The sequence below is a fragment of the Merops nubicus genome, unplaced genomic scaffold (assembly GCF_000691845.1).
Source record: "Merops nubicus isolate BGI_N331 unplaced genomic scaffold, ASM69184v1 scaffold6043, whole genome shotgun sequence".
Classification (NCBI taxonomy): domain Eukaryota; kingdom Metazoa; phylum Chordata; class Aves; order Coraciiformes; family Meropidae; genus Merops; species Merops nubicus.
This window is the reverse complement of record NW_008600849.1, coordinates 1-19,325: the sequence shown is the minus strand read 5'-3', so window position 1 is coordinate 19,325 and position 19,325 is coordinate 1. Positions and strand designations below refer to the sequence as shown.

General features: G+C 43.2%; 1 protein-coding gene across 1 annotated transcript in view; it reads left to right on the top strand.

Annotated features, from left to right (window-relative positions):
• Positions 1-14,334, top strand: part of CCDC80 (coiled-coil domain containing 80) — a 15,849-nt gene extending 1,515 nt beyond the window's left edge. The window contains exons 3-9 of the mRNA XM_008937790.1: positions 10-762; positions 4,542-4,698; positions 7,719-7,855; positions 8,460-8,608; positions 11,278-11,381; positions 12,908-12,988; positions 13,590-14,334. Coding sequence (XP_008936038.1) covers positions 10-762; positions 4,542-4,698; positions 7,719-7,855; positions 8,460-8,608; positions 11,278-11,381; positions 12,908-12,988; positions 13,590-13,936 — 1,728 coding nt within the window. The 3' untranslated portion in view covers positions 13,937-14,334. The remainder of the gene's footprint in view (positions 1-9; positions 763-4,541; positions 4,699-7,718; positions 7,856-8,459; positions 8,609-11,277; positions 11,382-12,907; positions 12,989-13,589) is intronic.
• Positions 14,335-19,325: the final 4,991 nt, after the last annotated feature.

Here is a 19,325-nt window from a genome sequence, read left to right as displayed (position 1 = left end):
CCGCCACTCCCCACCACCCAGAGGACCTGGACCACAAAGCCACACTCCACCACAGAGCACCACAGGCTGCCAGGAGCCCCTGATGCCACCACACCACGAGTCACAGCCTCTGAGGATTTCTACCTTCCTGGGTGGAAGGCGAACCGCAGGGACCGGCAGAGAGGCCACCCGGAGAAACAGTCGGTGGCCGTGAGGAAACCAAGCAAAGCTGCACGTTATGATGGTTTCACAGAGGTCCCAACAGCTCCCCCCGTGCACTACACAAAGGCAAATGTGGGTAGATTTAAAGATAACCGAACAGACAGGAAGGATTATAACCACAGGGACCTCAATGTCACACCAGGGCAACACAAACCCACCAAGACTAAATCGCCCAAAAAGAAAGCGCAAGAAAAGATACTGAGCAATGAATATGAAGATAAATATGACCCAAGCAAGCCTGCTGGTTCCCATTTAGAGGAGGAGTTTGCAGCAGGAAATATCCCCCCAAAGAAAGGAAAAGAGTCAAAGAAGCACGAGCGAATGGATAAGCCTGAGAAGAAGAAGAAGAAGGACAGAGCTGACAAGCTGCAGAAGCAGGCCAAGAAGGTCAAAGCTGAGAAAAAGAGCAAGCAGGACAAAGACCGTAGCAAGAAAAACAAGAAGGGGAGCAGGACTGAGAATGAGGACTTCCCCAAACCCAACAAGAAACCTTTCCTGCAGCCTCCCAGGAGATCAGTGAGCGACCTCCTGGAATATTTTGAAGGCAAAAGGCGGCTCATTGTAAGTAACTCCCTCATCTGATTGCCTAAATGAAGTCGTGTCTCCTCCTGGTAGGAATATATAGAACAGAAAGTTTATGGTGGTTTTGTAGTAGTCATTTTTGGTGCCTTTTTTTTTAAGAGGTAACATTTCTAGACCCAAACATTTCCATTTCATTTCCACCAGGGAAGGTTTTGCAGCCACGTGTTGGAAATCTTACCTGCGCTATGAACACCAGTCAGACAGAAATTAGGCTAAAACCTCTTCCCTGTTGCTTCCATGAGCCACCACAGAGCCATCAGATTATTTTATTTCCAGGGTACATGTAGGTGTCAGGCTCTCTATAGTTATGATTGACAAAATGAGGCTCCAGTGTGGATTACATCCATTCATTGCTCTGGGGGCCTTGCCAATGTTGCCACATTCTGATGCTCAGTGGGTCCTGCCAGCTGGCACACTTGCTTTATATTGGTGCTGGTGTCCTAAAACTGGAAGGAAGCCAGGTGGCTTGGCAGTGCTAGTGCATGTCTGACTGAGGCTGTGCACAAAGGAGGATGAGCAGATGCCCTGAGGTAGGGTTGTTACATTTTCTATTCTTTTCATTGGGAATTTGGCATTCAGAGCTCCTAAACATCTTCAGAGATCCCGTGCAAACTTCATTCTGTTTTGCTTCTTCCTCCTGCTGTTTTGATGAAACTGTAACACTGTGGGTAAGTTTTCAAGGCTGAGAAACTCAGCGTGGTCAGGAGTGACTTGTCCCAGGGTTTAATAGTGTTGTATGTTTTTCCAACTACTTATCTATAAAAACACTTCACCTGGGACAGGAAAGGGTTTGAGCTGCAGTACAAATGTTTTTGCTGGCAGATGGCACATCCCCTGAAAGGTACACTTGGAAAAACAGTTCTTTAAAAATATTATTGTGGGAGCTGGTTGCTTGCAATTCTCCCACTGCAAGCTCACAGTATTGTTCAATGATCAGGGTCTCAAAAATAGCTTTGATTTCTGCCTCCTCTTCCAATACAAATAGCCAAGATGCCAAGCTGAGATTTATAGAATCATAGAATGGTTTGGGTTGAAAGGGACCTTTAAAGGTCATCTAGTCCATCCTCACTACAGGGACATCTTTCACTAGATCAGGCTGCTCCTGTCCAACCTGACCTTGAATGTTTCCAGGGATGGGGCATCCACCACCTCTCTGGGCAACCTGGGCCAGTGCTTCACCACCCTCATTGTAAAACATTTCTTCCTTAGACTAGTCTAAATTTACCCTTTTTTAGTTTAAAGCCATTTCCCCCTGTCCTGTCACAACAGGCCCTGCTAAAAGACTCTCCCCATCTTTCTTATAGAGCCCCTTTAAGTATTGAAAGGATGCAATAAGGTCTCCTTGGAGCCTTCTCCATGGTAAACCACCCCAACTCCTCAGCCTGCCCTCACAGGAGAGGTGCTCCAGCCCTCTGATCATTTCTGTGGCCCTCTTCTGGACCTGCTCCAACAGGTCCGTGTCCTTCTTGTGATGACTCCAGAGCTGGACACACAGAGGGGGAGAATCACCTGCTGGTCATGGAGCTGTTGATGTAGTAGCACAGGATACAGTTGGCCTTCTGGGCTGCAAGTGCAAATTGCTGCCTCATGTCCAGCTTTCATCCACCACTGTCACCCAGGTCCTTCCCTATAGGGTTGCTCTCAATCCCTTCATCCCCCAGCCTGTATTGATACTGAGGATTGCCCCTACTCAGGTGCAGAACCTTGTTTTTTGGTCTTTTTGAACCTTGAAAGGTTCACACAAGTCCTCAAGTTTATCCAGGTTCTTCTGGATGCCCTCCTGCCCTCAGGCATGTCAACTGCACCACTTGGCTTGGTGTCATCTGCAAACTGGCTGAGGGTGCACTCAATCCCACTGTCAGTGTTGCTGATGAAGATATTAAACAGCACTGGTCCCAGTACAGACCTCTGAGGGACACCACTTGTCACCAGTCTCCATCTGGACACTGAGCTGTTGACCACCACACTCTGGATGTGACCATCCATCCATCAAATCCGTGTCTCTCCCATATGGAGAGAAGAATGTTGTGGGGCACCATACCAAAGGCCTTACAGAAGTCCAGACAGAAGACCTCCAGAGCTTTCCCCTTGCCCACTGATGTAGTTACTCCATCCTAGAAGGTCACCACATTGGTCAGGCAGGACTTGCCCTTGGTGAAGCCCTGCTGGCTGTTCCCAGGGTCCTCCTTTCTACACTTTTTAAACATGGGTGTGATGTTTCCCTTTTTGCAGTCACCAGGGACTTCCCCTGACTGCCATGACTTTTCAGATATCATGGAGAGTGGCTTGGCAACTACACCAGCCAAAAGCCAGTTTCCCTGACCAAGAACTCCACCAAGAACTCATATCATTGACAAACTTGACTGAATTTTGCAAGTGTCTATCAGTTACTTGTTAATTAATACTTAACCAAATCAAAAGCTCAGAGAAACTGCACAGAAGTTTGAGATCTTTGAAATTCAATCACACAGCTCAACGTTGTAGCTTCCAAGAATATGTGCAGCATCCTGAGAAATGAAGCCAAATTTATTCAAAGAGATAAAAGCAGAGCTCCCAGATGCCAGGCTGCTAATTCATCACACCAACACAGTCCTGGCAACCTACAGGATGCTCTAAGATTTGAACCTTCTGATGCTAGCCCACCTCTTAGCTGGTTCTCCAAGGAAAGGGTTGCACAAGCTCAGATTGCTCTGAAGGTTTTTTTTGGAGAAACCCTGCTGCAGGAGGGGTTCAAATTTCATTTGAGGCATTTCTCTGTGATTGAAAAGCAACGTGTTAGATGTTATGGCCCAGAGAAATCAAATCCTCTTGGTGCCTGACTCTCATCCACCTTCATGCCCCAGTGCTGTAGTCATCCTTTGCATAAAGGACAATCAGATCTCACCAGCCCAGAAATGCCTCTTACATTTCAGTACCTTGATGAACTGCATTTATAATGAGTAAAAAAATTAGCCTCCAGGCCCTACAAAATTAAGAGGGCAGCCAGATTGATTGCATCTGTTACAGACTAAAGTAGAAGTTTGCAATTCTGGTGATTATTTATGACCTTAAAGCATAAAATTGTGATCCAGATTCCACACTCCTTGGTGTTTGGGGGGGATCAGTGGCAAGTGCTTGATTGGTGTTCTAATTGTTCCTTCTCCTGCTCTTCCTTCATAGCTGTGTCTTCTCAGCAAATATAGGTCACATAAGACATCAGAGTGGCTGAGAAGAAGCAAAAGTTAAATCAGCAGGTTTCAGATAAGGTCACAGTGGCTTTAGTGAGTCTTCAAGGTCTTCTTATGTGGCCATCACTTACCTAAGTCTTCATGTAGCCTGAGTTGTCCTCACCCCTTGACAGTCCACTGCCTAGACCATGGGATGAGGCCAGAGTGGCTACGATGTCCCCAGTGCTCCCACTGGGAGTGAAGAGGGGGGATACTGGATTCATGGCACCACTGAAGGCTGTAAGGGAGAGCTTGTGGGACCATCAGGACAAGGGATGATAGGAGAGCACGAGGTTTTGAGTAAAATCCACTGCCACTTCTCCCACCAGCACTGTGGAGAGGCAGTGGGGGAGCTGGTGCCACCAGCTGGCTGTGCTTCCTAAGGTTGTCCTGCTGCTGGTTGAACACCTTTGGGTTCAAATAAACACAAGAAGGCTACAGAGCTGTCAACAGCTCTCTAGAAAAGAAAGCCCAGTTTGCAGATGGTGACTAGTCCTCCTTCAATAAAATACATTCCTTATACTAAAGAAGCTCTTTTGTCTCTGCCCCCAGCTGATCACAACCCCCAAGGTGGACAACACCATGTACGTGCAGCAGCGAGACGAATACCTGGAGAGTTTCTGCAAGATGGCAACCAGGAAGATCTCAGTCATCACAATTTTTGGCACCATGAACAACAGCAGCATGAAAATTGACCACTTCCAGCTAGGTTCTTTAAGTTTTTAATCATTTCTTTCCATCTCATGGGCACCATGCATACAACAAAGGGAGAAATCTCCCCAGTTTGGGTCACAAACTAAGTGAGATCATTTGTTGTGGTCCAGTTGCACTTTCAAACCCATTCCTCCTCCTCCTCCCATGCTAACTAATCCCCTTTTGTGTTTACATAAGTGTCTCTGGTATTTTCCATTTTTAGGCTTCCAGTGCTGTAACTTGAGCACCTCCAGCTTTCTTTGTGGGAATTCATAAAGTCAGTAAAACAGGGAAACAGTGAAAAGGCAGAAAAATGTGATAAGGCATGGGACAAAAAGAGGAAATCAGGCTCAGCTCTACCAATATCCTGCATACCAACTTCACTGTCTAATGGAATGGCTGCCCTAATAAAACACCTTCCTGCCCTTGGTTGTTGTAAGACATTAGCCATGGGTGGCTAGATACTGGCTAGCACGATTTAAACCCTATTAAAGAAGCTGGTTGTTGTCATGAAGGAGAGATCTGGGGCAGAAAATCCTGACATGAACTGTTTGAAACTATATTCAAATCTAGAGAAGCTGGTTGTTGTCATGAAGGAGAGGAGATCTGGGGCAGAAAATCCTGAAGTGAACTGTTTGAGACTATATTCAAATCTAAGTCCAAGTTAGGCCAATTTTTGAAGTCAACAACATTATCTCCCCACTCTGCCATATAAGATTTTCCCAAGCCTTTGTGTTCCTCATAGAAAAAGCTTTATTTTTCAGGGGCATGCACAGGACAGAGAGAAGTGTCCTAGTTAGACCCTTCCCTGTGAGTTCCTTTCCTTCTCAGGATCAGCTTCCCAGGCTTAGGAGCTAACTTTGATATGTTCACCACGTGAGCATTCTCCTCCCCAGTAAGGGAAGCTCCAGGTGCATTTTCCCCCTCTGTATTGCTAAACAGATATTCATTTAGAAGATTTCAACCACAGCCTCCAGTCATGGACCACCTTACAAATTTGCACAGCATACTTGATATTAAAAGGTTTCCCATTTGAAGTCCTGTTACCTCTCTTTACCCATAAAGCAAGAAGCCAACAGTGTGACTATTGCTGGCTGTTTTAAGGAGCTTCATCTCCCTGAAGCCAGAGGTTTTGTGAATCAGGCTATGCAGGACTTCCAAGGTAGCTTATTTATCCATATTTAGTACAACCCTCTTGACAGAGTTCCCATATAGATGGGCATCTCTCTTAGGCAGCCTTGAAACAACTGGTGGCAGTGCCCAGCTCCAGGGGAAGCACCCACCAAAGCCAGTGAGAACTCTTCATAACAGACAGATTCCTGCCATGCCTCTGCTGCTCTCAGGAGAGGACCTAGCAGAAGACCAGGAGCCTTGTGTCCCTGAGTGACAGGGAGTCACAAATTCTCCCAGCCTGTCCATTTGTGCAGCTCCTTGACAGATCTGGAGCAGCACAGGGTTTTCCACAGCAGGCTGAGGTGATGCAAGGTCACTTTTTGTGTACCTAAATCCATCTGCTTGGCTGTTTAGGATTATATTTAGCTGCAGTCTGGTTAATAAACAGACATTCACTCTGACACAGACCATGCTCTTTCAGCCTGTTCCAAACTTCATCTACACCCAAACTTCATCCAAACCACACAAGTGTATGTAACAGCTGAATTCTCACAGGAGGAATTAACTTGTTGAAGAAAAGCAGGAGACTTAGAAGGGTGTCAGTTAAACCTTACATGCAGCAGTTAGTCTCAGCTCTTGTTGTTCTTCATGCTGATCCCAGATCCTTCATGAGATGGAGGTCAGGGACAAGTAGTGAATTGGAAAGAAGCAATTAGAATAAGTTCTTTGGCTTTTTTCTTCCTAGAAATAGTTTCCAAGTTTGAAAAGCAGGCCAGCCTTGGTGGCACTGTTTGTTTTTCCCCTGAAACATTTTCCTTTAATTTTAATTTTCTTCTTACATTATAACTTTTGAAAAAAAATCTCCTAAGGATGAAACTCTAAAGTGCTGCCTTCATGTTGCTATCTAGAGGCTTATAAAGCAGAAGACTGCCAGGGGTTAGTTGGTTAGGGCACAGCACCCATCCAATGGGGAGTTGATAATGTTGCCTTTAATTCTTTACAACAATTTAAACTGAGGTACATATAACCATGTAAAAATCATATTAATTACATCTATAGCTTGATTAGTATAACCCAATTTTAATAATTGCTGTTCTTTTTTCTGTAAGAAGTGGGTCCAAGATGTGAAACCTAAAGGTCAGGTTCTGATTCAGACATTTTCCCAAATTTTTATTTGAGAAGTTTTAGCCTATTACACAGATTGGACCTACTGCAATATCTGAACCAGATCAGTATGCTCCTTAAAGGCTAGAAATGTTTAGAAAATGATTTAAAATGCCTTATTGTATAATGACTCAAATCTTTTCTGTGGCTGTGTGCTCAGACCTGAAGAGCTAGGACTGTAATATTTAAGACACACTAAACATTTTCTGGTTTCTTGTAGTCACTAACCCACCCATGTAATTTTTTGAGACTGGCAAGGTTAACTCCAGTGTCCTGGCCAACCTCAACCTGTTCTATCTGTAATTTTCTTCCTCAAATTCTCTGTTTTATTTGGATATGGTGTTTTCCAGATCCTGTCCTAAACTGTTGAACAGTTTCTATTTTCTGTTCCATAAGTGGCTTCATTTCAGGAGCTGCTGAAATGATTATACATGTATATACATGTATAAGCACATTGAAAACACCCTAAAATATCTTTCCAGGAAAGAACAGGCAACCAAGATTTTTCAAAAGCAAGTAGATAGGTTGAATATTGAAGTTCATGTGCCCCAAGGTAAACTGATTTGCAAAAAAATATTGGGATTGAAAACTGGACAGTTAAAAGCCATAGTGCCATACTGATGGTTTTTAATATCTTGCCTATGCAGCAAGAAAAAGGCTTCTGGGAAATTAATTTCCCCCTTTCTTTCAAGGTGAAAATAAAGGGAGAGTGTTGTGTGACTGTATGACCATTTTATTTCCCCTTTGTCTCACCTTAAGATAATGAAAAGCCCATGAAAGTGATAGAGGATGAAGATCTTGTGGACCAGCAGCTCATCAGTGAGTTGAGGAAGGAGTATGGCATGACCTACAATGACTTCTTCATGGTGCTGACAGACACTGACATGAAGGTCAAGGTGAGGGTTTGAAAGAAAAGGCATTGGGAAAATATGAACAACTTGAAAAAAATCAGGAAATTACTGACTTGTGAGGCACATAAGAGACTGGTGCAGGACTTGGTCGTGGCTAGAGGACAAGAAAAGGGACAGTAAAAGAAGTTTTCAGGAATTAGGCAGCTCTTTTCATTTTCTGCAGTTAGGGGACTTCAGGAATTGTGGTTTTCTGCCAGAATGGTGAGAAGGCATCATAGGAAGAGGACCCCACATTGGCAGGGGTTACCTGACATTCTCCAACACACAGTTTGGCTGCTCAGTGAGTGGACAGCACACTGCATATGGACAATGCTCTAGCTGAATGGCCTGACAGAAGAATATCATGAGAGTTTGTTGCCTGCAGTGTCCTGGCCTTATCACATTGGGCACAGCCTGAAAATGTGGCACTTCCAAAGAGCAGTCTGGCTGCAAAACCAGTAATATCCTCCATGGTTTCTAATCCAGTTTAGCTCATCTTACCTGGGTGTAAATAGGAATACTTGAATATATATTCTACAGAGCTGTGATGCATGCAGAAAAATTGCTACTACATACAGCCTGCTATCCATCTGTTCTTTTTTCTTCACAGCAATACTATGAAGTACCAATAGCCATGAAGTCTGTGTTTGACTTGATTGACACCTTCCAGTCACGAATTAAAGACATGGAAAGGCAGAAAAAAGAGGGCATTGTCTGCAAAGAAGATAAGAAGCAATCCCTGGAGAGCTTCTTATCCAGGTATTACCTTCTGTTCGTTGCTGCTAGTTCTAATAATTATTGTCTTATTGGGAAAACATCCATCCAGCTATTTCTAGGATATTTTAATACTGATTTCTCAGTATTTAGAGTGTTGAGCAAGCACAGAGATGTAGCCATAGCTGAAAGCAGTCTGGTACAGAGCCCTGGAGGACATTACCCATGTTGATTCCTGACTGACTGCACATTCCTTCAACTCTTAACTTTCTGTGCCTCAGTTCCCCCACCATGACATGGAGAGAATAACACTGATGTGCATTAGAAGAGCAAGTAAGGATTAATTGACAGATGTTAGCTCAGTGTTTAGAATGTATGAGGCACTGGGTTTTATGCATTTCAACTATCACAATCTCACTAGTCCCATTCTAATCCCCTCCACATACTCAAACCAGTAAGTAATGCTCTGTAACTTCCTTCTCATCCTGCTTGAGATAACAGTTGGTCTTTGCCAGTATTAGTCACATGTACTGGTGCAAGTCATGCAGATTATTAAAGGTCTCTGCAAAATGTTTTGAGAAACTTTGAGATAGTTTTGTTTAGGCAATCTCTATATGCCATGCTAGTGCTCTACCTGCAAGACCTAAATTCCAGGCAGTAAATACATCTGGACTGTGAGGCTTCAGATCCTCTGAAGAGCTGTGCAGCCACAGCCCTCTCTGGTATAGGGTAATTTGGATGAAATGAGGGCTACCCCATCACTCTAGGCTTCAGCTGGTACTCCTCACCTGCTATCAGAATCCATGAGAACATAGAGCTAATGCCAGATGGCTACAAAAATAAAGGAGGCAGCATGATGGGTTGTGATTTGAGGAGGAAAGCAGCAACAGGTAAATGAACAGGTTGTTGGTTCATCAACATTTTAAAATTTGATGGCTGCTTCAACAGAAAGAGAACCTTTAACAAGATCCACTCCACCCACCTCACCACCTCCTGGTTAGGTCTCTGTGACTCCTCCTCAAGACCACCAAGAAGAACCTCAGTTTGGAAACAGCTGACTAACCCAAGAGCAAGCTTGTGTGCTGGCAAGTGACAGCCCCCAAATCCTTCTCTGCTTGGAAACAGCCCTAGTAATAAACACACATTAGAAAAACAGGCAGGAAAAATGCAGAATGTTGCATCTATAAACAGAACTGTCACTGCACAGAATGCATTTGTTGTCTGTGAAACAAGCATCAGGCTTGGGTGGGCTTCACTAGTCACATGAACTGGTCAGATTCCCAGCAAGATTGACTCCAGATTGGTCCAAGATTATCTTCCCAGCTGAAGGAGAGTCCTGGCATCATCTCCCTTGGTGTTGCTCATTGGGGACATCAGTTATAATAATGCAAAGATTGTTCTTCACCAGTAATTCACAATTCATGTGGATTAATGTCTCAGTAAGATGTAGCCCCAGGTAAGTACACCAAGTACAGGGATTGCCTGGGGCCTGGGGATGAACACCTTGAGTGGCTTGCAACCCTTTTCAGCTCTGTGTCTCTCCAAAGGAGATCTTAAATAAAAAACCCCAAACAGAAAGGAATTAAGAGTATCTCAAAGCAGTTCACAGATAGGATTCTATCCTGATTTATGCCCTAGATAAAATATAATCCAACGTTCACATTCTCAGCCACTGTTTATAGGTAGCCAGGTGCTTTTGCTACACAAAATATCACAGAGATGATTTTTTTTTCTGCATTTGGAGATCTTCACATGGTGCTGCAGAAAGACAGGCTATTAGTATTCCAGAGTAACATCTGCATCCATTTAAAAGATCATTTCCTGCTATAAAAATATCCCTGCAGCTTTGCAAATTCCTATAAATCTGATCTATTTAGATTTAGTGAAGCACCTTTATTCAAAAGAGGGGTTGTTTTGAGAGTGTTAAAACTTACTGCAGAAATTTAGAGCCATAGTTGAATTCAAAACATTATTATAGAGAGCTGGTTCCAACTCATTTAAAATATATCTGAATGAGAATATTTTTTCTGATGAAAATAATGCTTTTCAGCTTTCTGTCTTTCAGACATCTCATTTTTTAAAGGTTTCAAGTGTTAAGGAATTATCCATCTCACAGAATTATCCAGGATAGATCTTCTTGCCCCTTTCATGCCTTATATAGCCACAGGCTCACACAACCACATGCTTCCAAACAAGCTCAGACTTAAAGCCACGTTAAAGGTATTTTTAGCAAGTGTGGTGTAGAAGCAAAAGAGGCCAGTGAGTATTTACACAGAAACATGAGTTATGTCTGAAATGAAGATACACCCTAATTCTCAGACAGCCCTTGGACTGCAAAATAACTGTGCAGTTCCAGCAGTGGTGAATGATGTCAAAGCTGGATGTCTAGTGAGGAATTCCACAGGAATCTTTCTTTCTCTTGAATATACACTTCTTTAAAGTGTTTTATTTCAACTTTTGCAGTGGACTTCTTTGAAAAGAAACTGCAGAGGTTCCTTTCACAGTTTTGAAGCTGTAAAATCCAAAACAGGCTTTATTGTCTCCCAGTGATGGATAGAACTGGGGAGATCTCCCATCCAGCTGTTAGTAGAAGTCGTGAGAGGTATGACTTAGCTCAGCCTACAGAAAACCAAAGTGCTGGGAGGACTCAAGTCCTTGATGACCATGCCCTGTCCATCATGACCATGCCCTGTCACACCCTCATCTCCCTGCAGGTTCCGTTGGAGGAGGCGACTGGTGGTGATCTCTGCTCCCAGTGATGAGGACTGGGCTTATTCCCAGCAGCTTGCTGCTCTCAGTGGACAAGCCTGCAATTTTGGTGAGTCAAAAAGAAATGATACTCTTGCTCCACAAAACCACATCCTTCCTGGTGATGTGGTGGATTCCTTTGTTCAAGTCTGAACAAAAAGACAGGCCGAGGAGTCTGACAGCTGAACAGTTTGCCAGAGCTGCTCCAAATCCAAAGAGAAAAGACAGGGCTAAGCAGATATTACAGCACACCCTGCCAGCTCAGAGAGATACAAAGTGTTTGCTGGAATCATTTGTGTGAGGCAGAAAAGGTTAGCACTCTGAAGCTTCTCTTCAGACTTGTACTTCTGGAGGTAAGTTGTATTTTCTTTTTCTTACTGCATAAATGACCAACCTAAGTACAATGCAAGGACTGATCCTCTAAGACCCAGCTCAGAACTGGACCAGCTATCAAGGAGATACACAGACATCAGGTTTTTTTCTTCTCTTTCCTGCTTCATTGCCTAAACCTGTAAAAGTATTAAAGGAACCCACTTCAATAAGGACTCTCCCAGTCCCCTACCTAGGTACCTCAGCTATGTAGTGGAGAAAGATGGGCTCCTCCATGAGGCAGTTAAGAGCAAGACCTAGAAACACTCTGCTGGCTTTCCATTATGAAGCCCAGAGAGACTTATTGTCTAATTCAGTTCCTAGGAATCCAAATACCATACAGGGCCTAGGCTTGACTCCTGTGATGGAATGGAACAGGTCCCATTCAGAAGCCACCATTCCAATACAATTCAGTTGTGCCTGAAGGGAGATCTGCCCACCAGGTCAGAACCACCAGGCTTCCATTCAGAGCATCAGCATCATCTCATTTGGTCACTACCAAAGTAAACTGTGAGTTGGAGCAATGTAAAATGCTTCCTGAAGTGTGGAATGTAACCAAAGCAATTCATTCTCCCTACCCTTCGTTCTGGTCAGCTTGAAGGAGATCCACAGAGTTCCTAAAATATTTGTCCTCCATGGGTGTTTCCAAGCTGTAAAAACAGTGACATCAAAGATTTGGAAGATTTCACAGACTCATGTTACACAAACAGTTTCTCCAGCCCCTCAGGTCTTTCCTCAAAGCAGTGGCAGTAGCCCAAGGCTCTGCCAGAACCAATGAAAGATGTGAATTGAATGCCTGTCATAAGCCATCCCCTGCAGTCATTTGGAGTTCCACTGTCCTTGGTTATGTTGCCTTTAAATATTTCGCTGCTACGTGTGTGCCAAGAGCTTTCCTAGTGGACCAAACAGCACAGAAACATTCTGAATTTGGGGAATGGCCCCTGCAATTTACTGTTTGTATCCCTCAGCTACAGAACCATACCAAATGCTTTTGTCTTTGGGACACTAGCAACAATTTTTCTGCCACTCAACACCCTAGCTTGTCCCCAAGTTTGGGACAAGTGATGGGACTGGCAGAGACTCCACAAAAATCATTAACTGCTTCTCCTAGAGGGCTGGCTGAAATTGAGCCCTAATTTAGCCTGCACAGACCTGGTTGATTAAAGTGAATCAAGAATGAGCAGAAAGGTCTGATCTGACCCAAAACCTCCCTCATTTCCTCCACAGGTCTGCGCCATATAACTATCCTCAAACTGCTAGGACTTGGAGAAGATATTGGAGGGGTCTTAGAGTTGTATCCAATCAATGGTAAGTGACTGTTTCCAGTTTCTTCAGTCCTACCCATTAAGGGCAATGTACATACATATCTAGGTGTCCACTTATCCTAGTTGTCTTAGAGTATCTACAGACTTCACACAAGCCTGGAGATCACCAGACTTGGGCTAGAACATGTATTTTACATGTGGACATGACACCCACCACAACCCATAACCATTCCAGAGTGAGGTTATGCCATTCATGACCCAGCAAACACATCCTGCTACTGCTCACACTGTCACACTTCAATTCTTGGGATTTGACTGTGACCTTTTCTCACACACACCTTCTGCAGTCCATAGAATTCCACAGAAGCCAAAGAAGCCCATGTGTGTTGGGTGACAAAAGGATGTGTCACACTCTAGTAGCTTCAGCCTAAAGAATAAAGACAAGTTTACTAAATCTAACAAAACTGTTTAAAATACATCTTCAGTTCACAGTACAGGAGTTTCACCTCAGAACTAAGAAACTGTGAGCTTGTGAGAAGTGAACTGTTGGGCTTGCATCATGCCTCGTGTTAGTCACTCACTTACAACTCATCATCATTGCCTGCACAAAGTCTCAGTGATGGTTTCATGTCATCTCTTTCTAGGAAGCTCCACTGTAGACCGAGAAGACATCCCAGCTAATCTGGTGAAAGATATAAGAAATTATTTCCAAATCAGCCCAGAATATTTCTCCATGCTTCTCGTTGGGAAAGATGGCAACGTCAAGTCTTGGTACCCCTCTCCCATGTGGTCCATGGCCATTGTCTATGACCTGATTGACTCCATGCAGCTGCGGCGGCAGGAGATGACCATCCAGCAGTCCCTGGGCATGCAGTGCCCAGATGATGAGTATGGTGGGTATGGTTACCACAGCTATCACCAGGGCTACCAAGAAGGTTACCAAGATGACTACCGTCACCACGGCACCTACCACCACGGATATCCCTACTGAGGAGAGGACTTTGGCCTCTGACTGCCCCCTGCCTGTCTTCTCATAGCTATCCAAGCAATAGGTGGCCAGTTGCAGAAAGTCTTCCCAGGTCACCTAGATATCCATGCCACCTTCTTCCACTGTTCCATCAAGGGACTTTGGTCGTTGGCCTTCTCAAAACCACAGAAGCCTTTACAGGGAAGCAATTCAAACCAGTAGTATTGAAGCTTTAAACCATAAAGACTCCTTTCTATTTTCCAACCTTTATAAACAAAGGGCATAAGCAGGTGCTGTTTGTATTAAAACCAAACAAAAAAAACTCCCCCCAAGCCCAGCCCAAGGACACTACTGTAGGGCAGGACACAAACTGTCCAATAAATACTGCAATGTTCTTTTTAGTATGTTTTTTTTTTTCTAAGGAAAAAAGTAAGTATATTTATTGGAAAGTGAGATTGCACTGTGCTCATGAGGAGGAGCAAAGAATCACACTTCAGGACTTCCCTAGAAAATTGAAGAAAGAAGCCTGGGGCAGGCTTTTGAATTACAACAATCATAAACCCCTTTTTGAAGTACCCTGTCTAAAAAGACAGCACCCCTTCTACAGTGCATTAACATTGTAATTAGCTGCCTTCATCAATGCAAATGAGAATCTATGGCATATGTTCCAATACAATGTAAAGTACTTAACTACAAAGCTTGCTGCATGGCCATTTATTCTTTTAATTGGGGTTCCTGTTCATTTAGGTCCTGCCCACCTGACAGGTAAATCCAAGGGAATGAGAGCTAAGTGGCAACACCAACCACAGTTAGCCTTGAAGGAGACACAGAAAACTGGAAAGCATTATTTTCATCAGAAAAAAAAATTCTCATTCACATATATTTTAAATGAGTTGGAACTAGCTCTCTATAATAATGTTTTTAATTAAACTATTGCTCTGAATTTTCAATTTCCTGCTACCTCTTCTTCTCATACCCTCTCCCATGAAAACAAGGTAATCTAGACTAGATGTTTATCAAACTAATTTGGGAATAATCTGATCTACTAAAAAAAACCAGCTCTACTTCTTCCACACTTTCTGGAATTGTTTTCTTCTCTCTTCTCATGGGTGTCTTTGGGCACTGATCTGTTGCCTCAGCAGGAGAAGGGTGGGATCACTGGCAGAAACTGTATGCATGGCCATGCCTTCAACACCATTTGGGTTAAATTTCTCAAGACCCAGCAGAAAGACAGCTATGGAGAGGTCACAGGGCCCAGCCAGCTCTTCCTGAGCTTTACACACCTCTAGGGAAGGCTGCTCTCCATGCCACGAGCTCTGGTCAGCACAGGGTGCAGCTCCCAGGGGGCTGGAGCTAGGTTGGGGACAGTCCACCTTCAACAGAACCCTTTTGAGAGGACTGCTGCCTGCAGAGAGCTTCCAAGCTCACACTGACCACAGCACTTCCACAGCTGAAAGCAGTGACATTCCAAAAAAACCAGAGGAACTATAGAAAAGAATCCCCAAATGGAAAGGTTTCTAGAAGAACCTGGGAGGGGAGAGGGGTTAAGGGTGCATAGCTCAATTTTAGAACAGAAATGCTTATTGGATCAGTGTATTAAAGTCAGCTGCCTAACTTTCTTTGCTAAAAGCAGAAGCAGAGGAAAGCACATCACTTGTCTTAACACTCTGAGTTGTGCAAGTACCCAACCCAGCCTAGGCATCCAGTGGGAGTTGTATTAAAAAGACAACTCCAGACAAGTTGTCCACTTCCAAGGGAGGTTGGGATGGGCTCTTAAGCAGAACTTCACACTCAGGTATTCAGAGAATTTGAGGAAGACTCAGTATTGCTGGAGAGAGGAACATGAAGCATCCTCAGTAGCAGTTAAATTCAAATTATTTGTGCATCTGGGCTCTACATCACAGCTTAGAAAGAGCTCTCTGCCCAAAGTATTCATTAAAGACTCTGTGTCAAACTAATGCTGCTCTCCAAAAGTCTCCTCATAAATTTCTTTATTGTCATTTGAGGAGAAAAATAGTTAAGCTTTCCAATATAGAGCATTGGAAACAACCACACTGTGGAAATACTTAATCAAGTGGGATTCACATCATCTCTATGAAATGTGTAACTCTACAGAACAGCTTTCCCTGGCTAACCAAGGATTCCAGCCACTTCCTCTAGCAAAATTCAAGCACACACTAAATTTTACTCTTGCCATGGACAGTCCATCTGCCCAGAATTGCACAGTTATGCACCAAAGTTTGTGTCCAAAGTTACTGCTCATGTAAAGGCAAAGTAATGTAAAGCTGACAGTACTTTCACTCTTCTTGGAAATACCTGCTCCAGGTGGTAGCTGCTATTGAAAAAGACAATGAATTTGGGCAGTTATATATTGCAAAGCTGTATGGAATAAGAAAAAAAAAGAAAATGTCTTATTGCAACTAAGTCTTTAACAGTTTGAGCTTTTTTTTTTTGGTTGAAGTGTCATTTCCCAGAATAGGACATCATAAAGCAATGAAAACCATGTTTCTGGGATTGACATTGAAATTCCAGATGCTAACAACTACTATTCCTTTTGGAAATGGCCTCCTATAAAAGCACCATCAAATAAGCTGTAAAAAAACTTTCAACCAGAACAATCATTTCACTTTGTACAGTTATTCTTAATGTGTGCTAGAAAAAGTTAAGACTCCTAGAAAACAAAGTAAGAAATGAGAATTATAATTTTATATGACTCAGAACTTATAACTTGATAGTTGTTTGCCATGCAGAGAAACAGGTTGCCCCTTTTGATGGATCTGTAGACACTGAGCCTGAAAACAGGATGGCAGAAGGGAACAAAGGCAGGACTGTCTTCAGTCCACAGAGAAATGCATCACTGAGTCCTGCACACTGTGGTATGAGGCTTTGACACTGAACTCATTGCTTATCTCCTTTAAAAATTCTTCTGACAGTATCTTTCAACTATGAAAGATGCATTTTTGAAGGGAGGAAATGATAAACCAACATCTTTTCCACTGTTCTGAGAGAAGAGGCTTTAGGAACATACCAAGAATCTCTTATCTGCATTCCTATTCCCTTGCCCCTTTTAAAATTCTCTGAATTATTTGGAAGCTATTTTTCCTCTCACTCAAAACACAATCCAGCAGATGCCTGGCACTCTGCAGAAGGATTTCTCTCTCTCTCTCTCTCCAAAATGAATGCCAGACCTTATCAGCCTGCAGCATCCCCTGGTACTGACACCTGCACCCCCCTGCTCAGTGCCCCACTGTAGCTGCAGTGTCACTGTTTTCACTGGCCTCAGCACAAACTCTCTGCACACAGCCTCTCTAAACACAAAAAAAGACCCCATCGTGCATTCATACTGTATAACACACTTCTGTTTTATTCAAGCTTTCAAAATCAGGCCACAGAAGTTGCAAGTAAAATTCATTCTCTGCTACAAAGGCATTCCAGATTTCCATTTCCCCAGACACTGGGAGATGGGCACACAGCAGCCTCACACTGCAAATGTGAGGAGAACTAGTGGCTGAAGGCAGTTAAATTATTCTGCTCTCAGTCACATCAAGAGAAAATCATAAAGAAAGGACTCCACAGGAGTCAGTACAGAGTTACATGGTTGTAAAAACAGGAATGAAGACAGAATTAAGACCATTCCAACTCAAATCACACTCTAGAGATCTGTTTGATGGATCAACATCCCCTTACCCCAAATGACTTCATTTATTATGCATTCTCAAGTGAAAGTTTGATGAGGTTGCTTCAGAGGGACTCTTTTACTCAGCTAGGGACATGTCAATGTGAATAGCCAAAATACAATAAAACAGATCATACGCCTCATTATTGATGGGGTTATTAGTAACATCTAAAGACCTGAAAAGAAAAAACTTACTGGAGCATTTGTACATTGGAATATGCAGCAGAAACATTAATCAACACTCCTATCACTTCTGCAAGGCAGAGAACAGTTTTATCTCTGCTTTGCTAACCCAGAAATTCATTGAGGAAGTAGCAGTGACTTGGGACAGTCACCCAAAGCAGTGAAAGACAAATGGGTTAGAGTCCAGGACTGCCCTCCACAGTGCAGCATCTCACCCTGACCACTCAGTCCAGGGTCCAAGCCTCTTCATTTTTGCATCAGTCACAGATTTTCTTTCAGCAGATTCTGCACTCCTGATTTAGATGGATAAGAAGAGGGATAGGAAGAGGGAACACAACTCGCCAGGTACATGGCTTGAATGTTTTCCTCACCCACCTCTGACATCCAGCCCCAAAACTGTCTCAGTTGCTCTGTGAGGAAAAATGACCCTTCTCCAGGTTAATAAAACATTAATGTTCTCTCACTATGAGTCATGGCACTCCTCTGAGCCAGCCTCATGCTAGAGGGAATCTTCATCTGTGTCGATATCACTGCTTGGCTTGTTCAGTCTCTCAAATTCTTCTCCATCCTGTAGGAACCAGAAGCAAAAGAAAACAAGGTGAACAAAAGTTACCTTGTTATTAGTACCAAAAAAAAAAAAAGAATAAAGTTTATTTTGAAGGCATTACTTATATAAAATCAAGACTCTGTAGTTTAAGTCTCTTACCAGTGTGTTATAATCTTGCTTTAGGATATACATGCTCTTAAAAAATATCCCCTGTATCTTTAACACTTTTTAGTGACTCTTTTCATCAAGGAGGCCACTCACACAATGTTACTTCTTTTCACCACAGATGTTCCATTTTAAGTACTAAAACAGACAACACCTGGTATACCAAAAATAAACAACTTTGTGTTATTTACCACTGGTTCAAACAACCACCTAAAAAGTCACCACGTGGGAGCTGAGGGGAACAACTCTTCCAAGTTGAACGTTTCTTAGAAGGAAATGGCAACAGCACTCTCTGCTGGTGGCCCCAGAACACATCTGTGCAGGCAGGCTGAAGGTCCCCAGACATTGGCCCTTCCCCCTCAGCTGAATGAGGTATTTAAGAGCAAACCTTCCCCCCCAGGCTCTAGTTCACTGGACTACTATTCAAATGAGGACAAAAAAAACCCACTAATGGGTCTGCAGGAAATGTTTCTTAAGAAAAAAAACCCCAATGTGTTAAAGGTCTGTGTTTAAACATTACCTGTTTGTCTTTGGGTATCTTTGTTAAGGTAGAAAGAATCTCAACATCAAATCTATCAACTTCTTCATGATGTGAGCTCAACTACACAGATTTATCAATTCTACTTCATCTCTGGCCAGAGCAGGAAAAGCAATGCTTACCTAGGCTGCATGAACTGGAAAAGTGAAATATGCCAAGCAACACCCAGGCAATTCAAAAGATTTCAAGAAACCCTGAGCAGTTTTGGTGTTGAAGGATGAGTCCCATCCCATGAGAAATGAATTTTCCCAAACATTCCACAGCACAAACAGAGGTGAAGCAGAAGAGGAGCCAGAGGAGACAA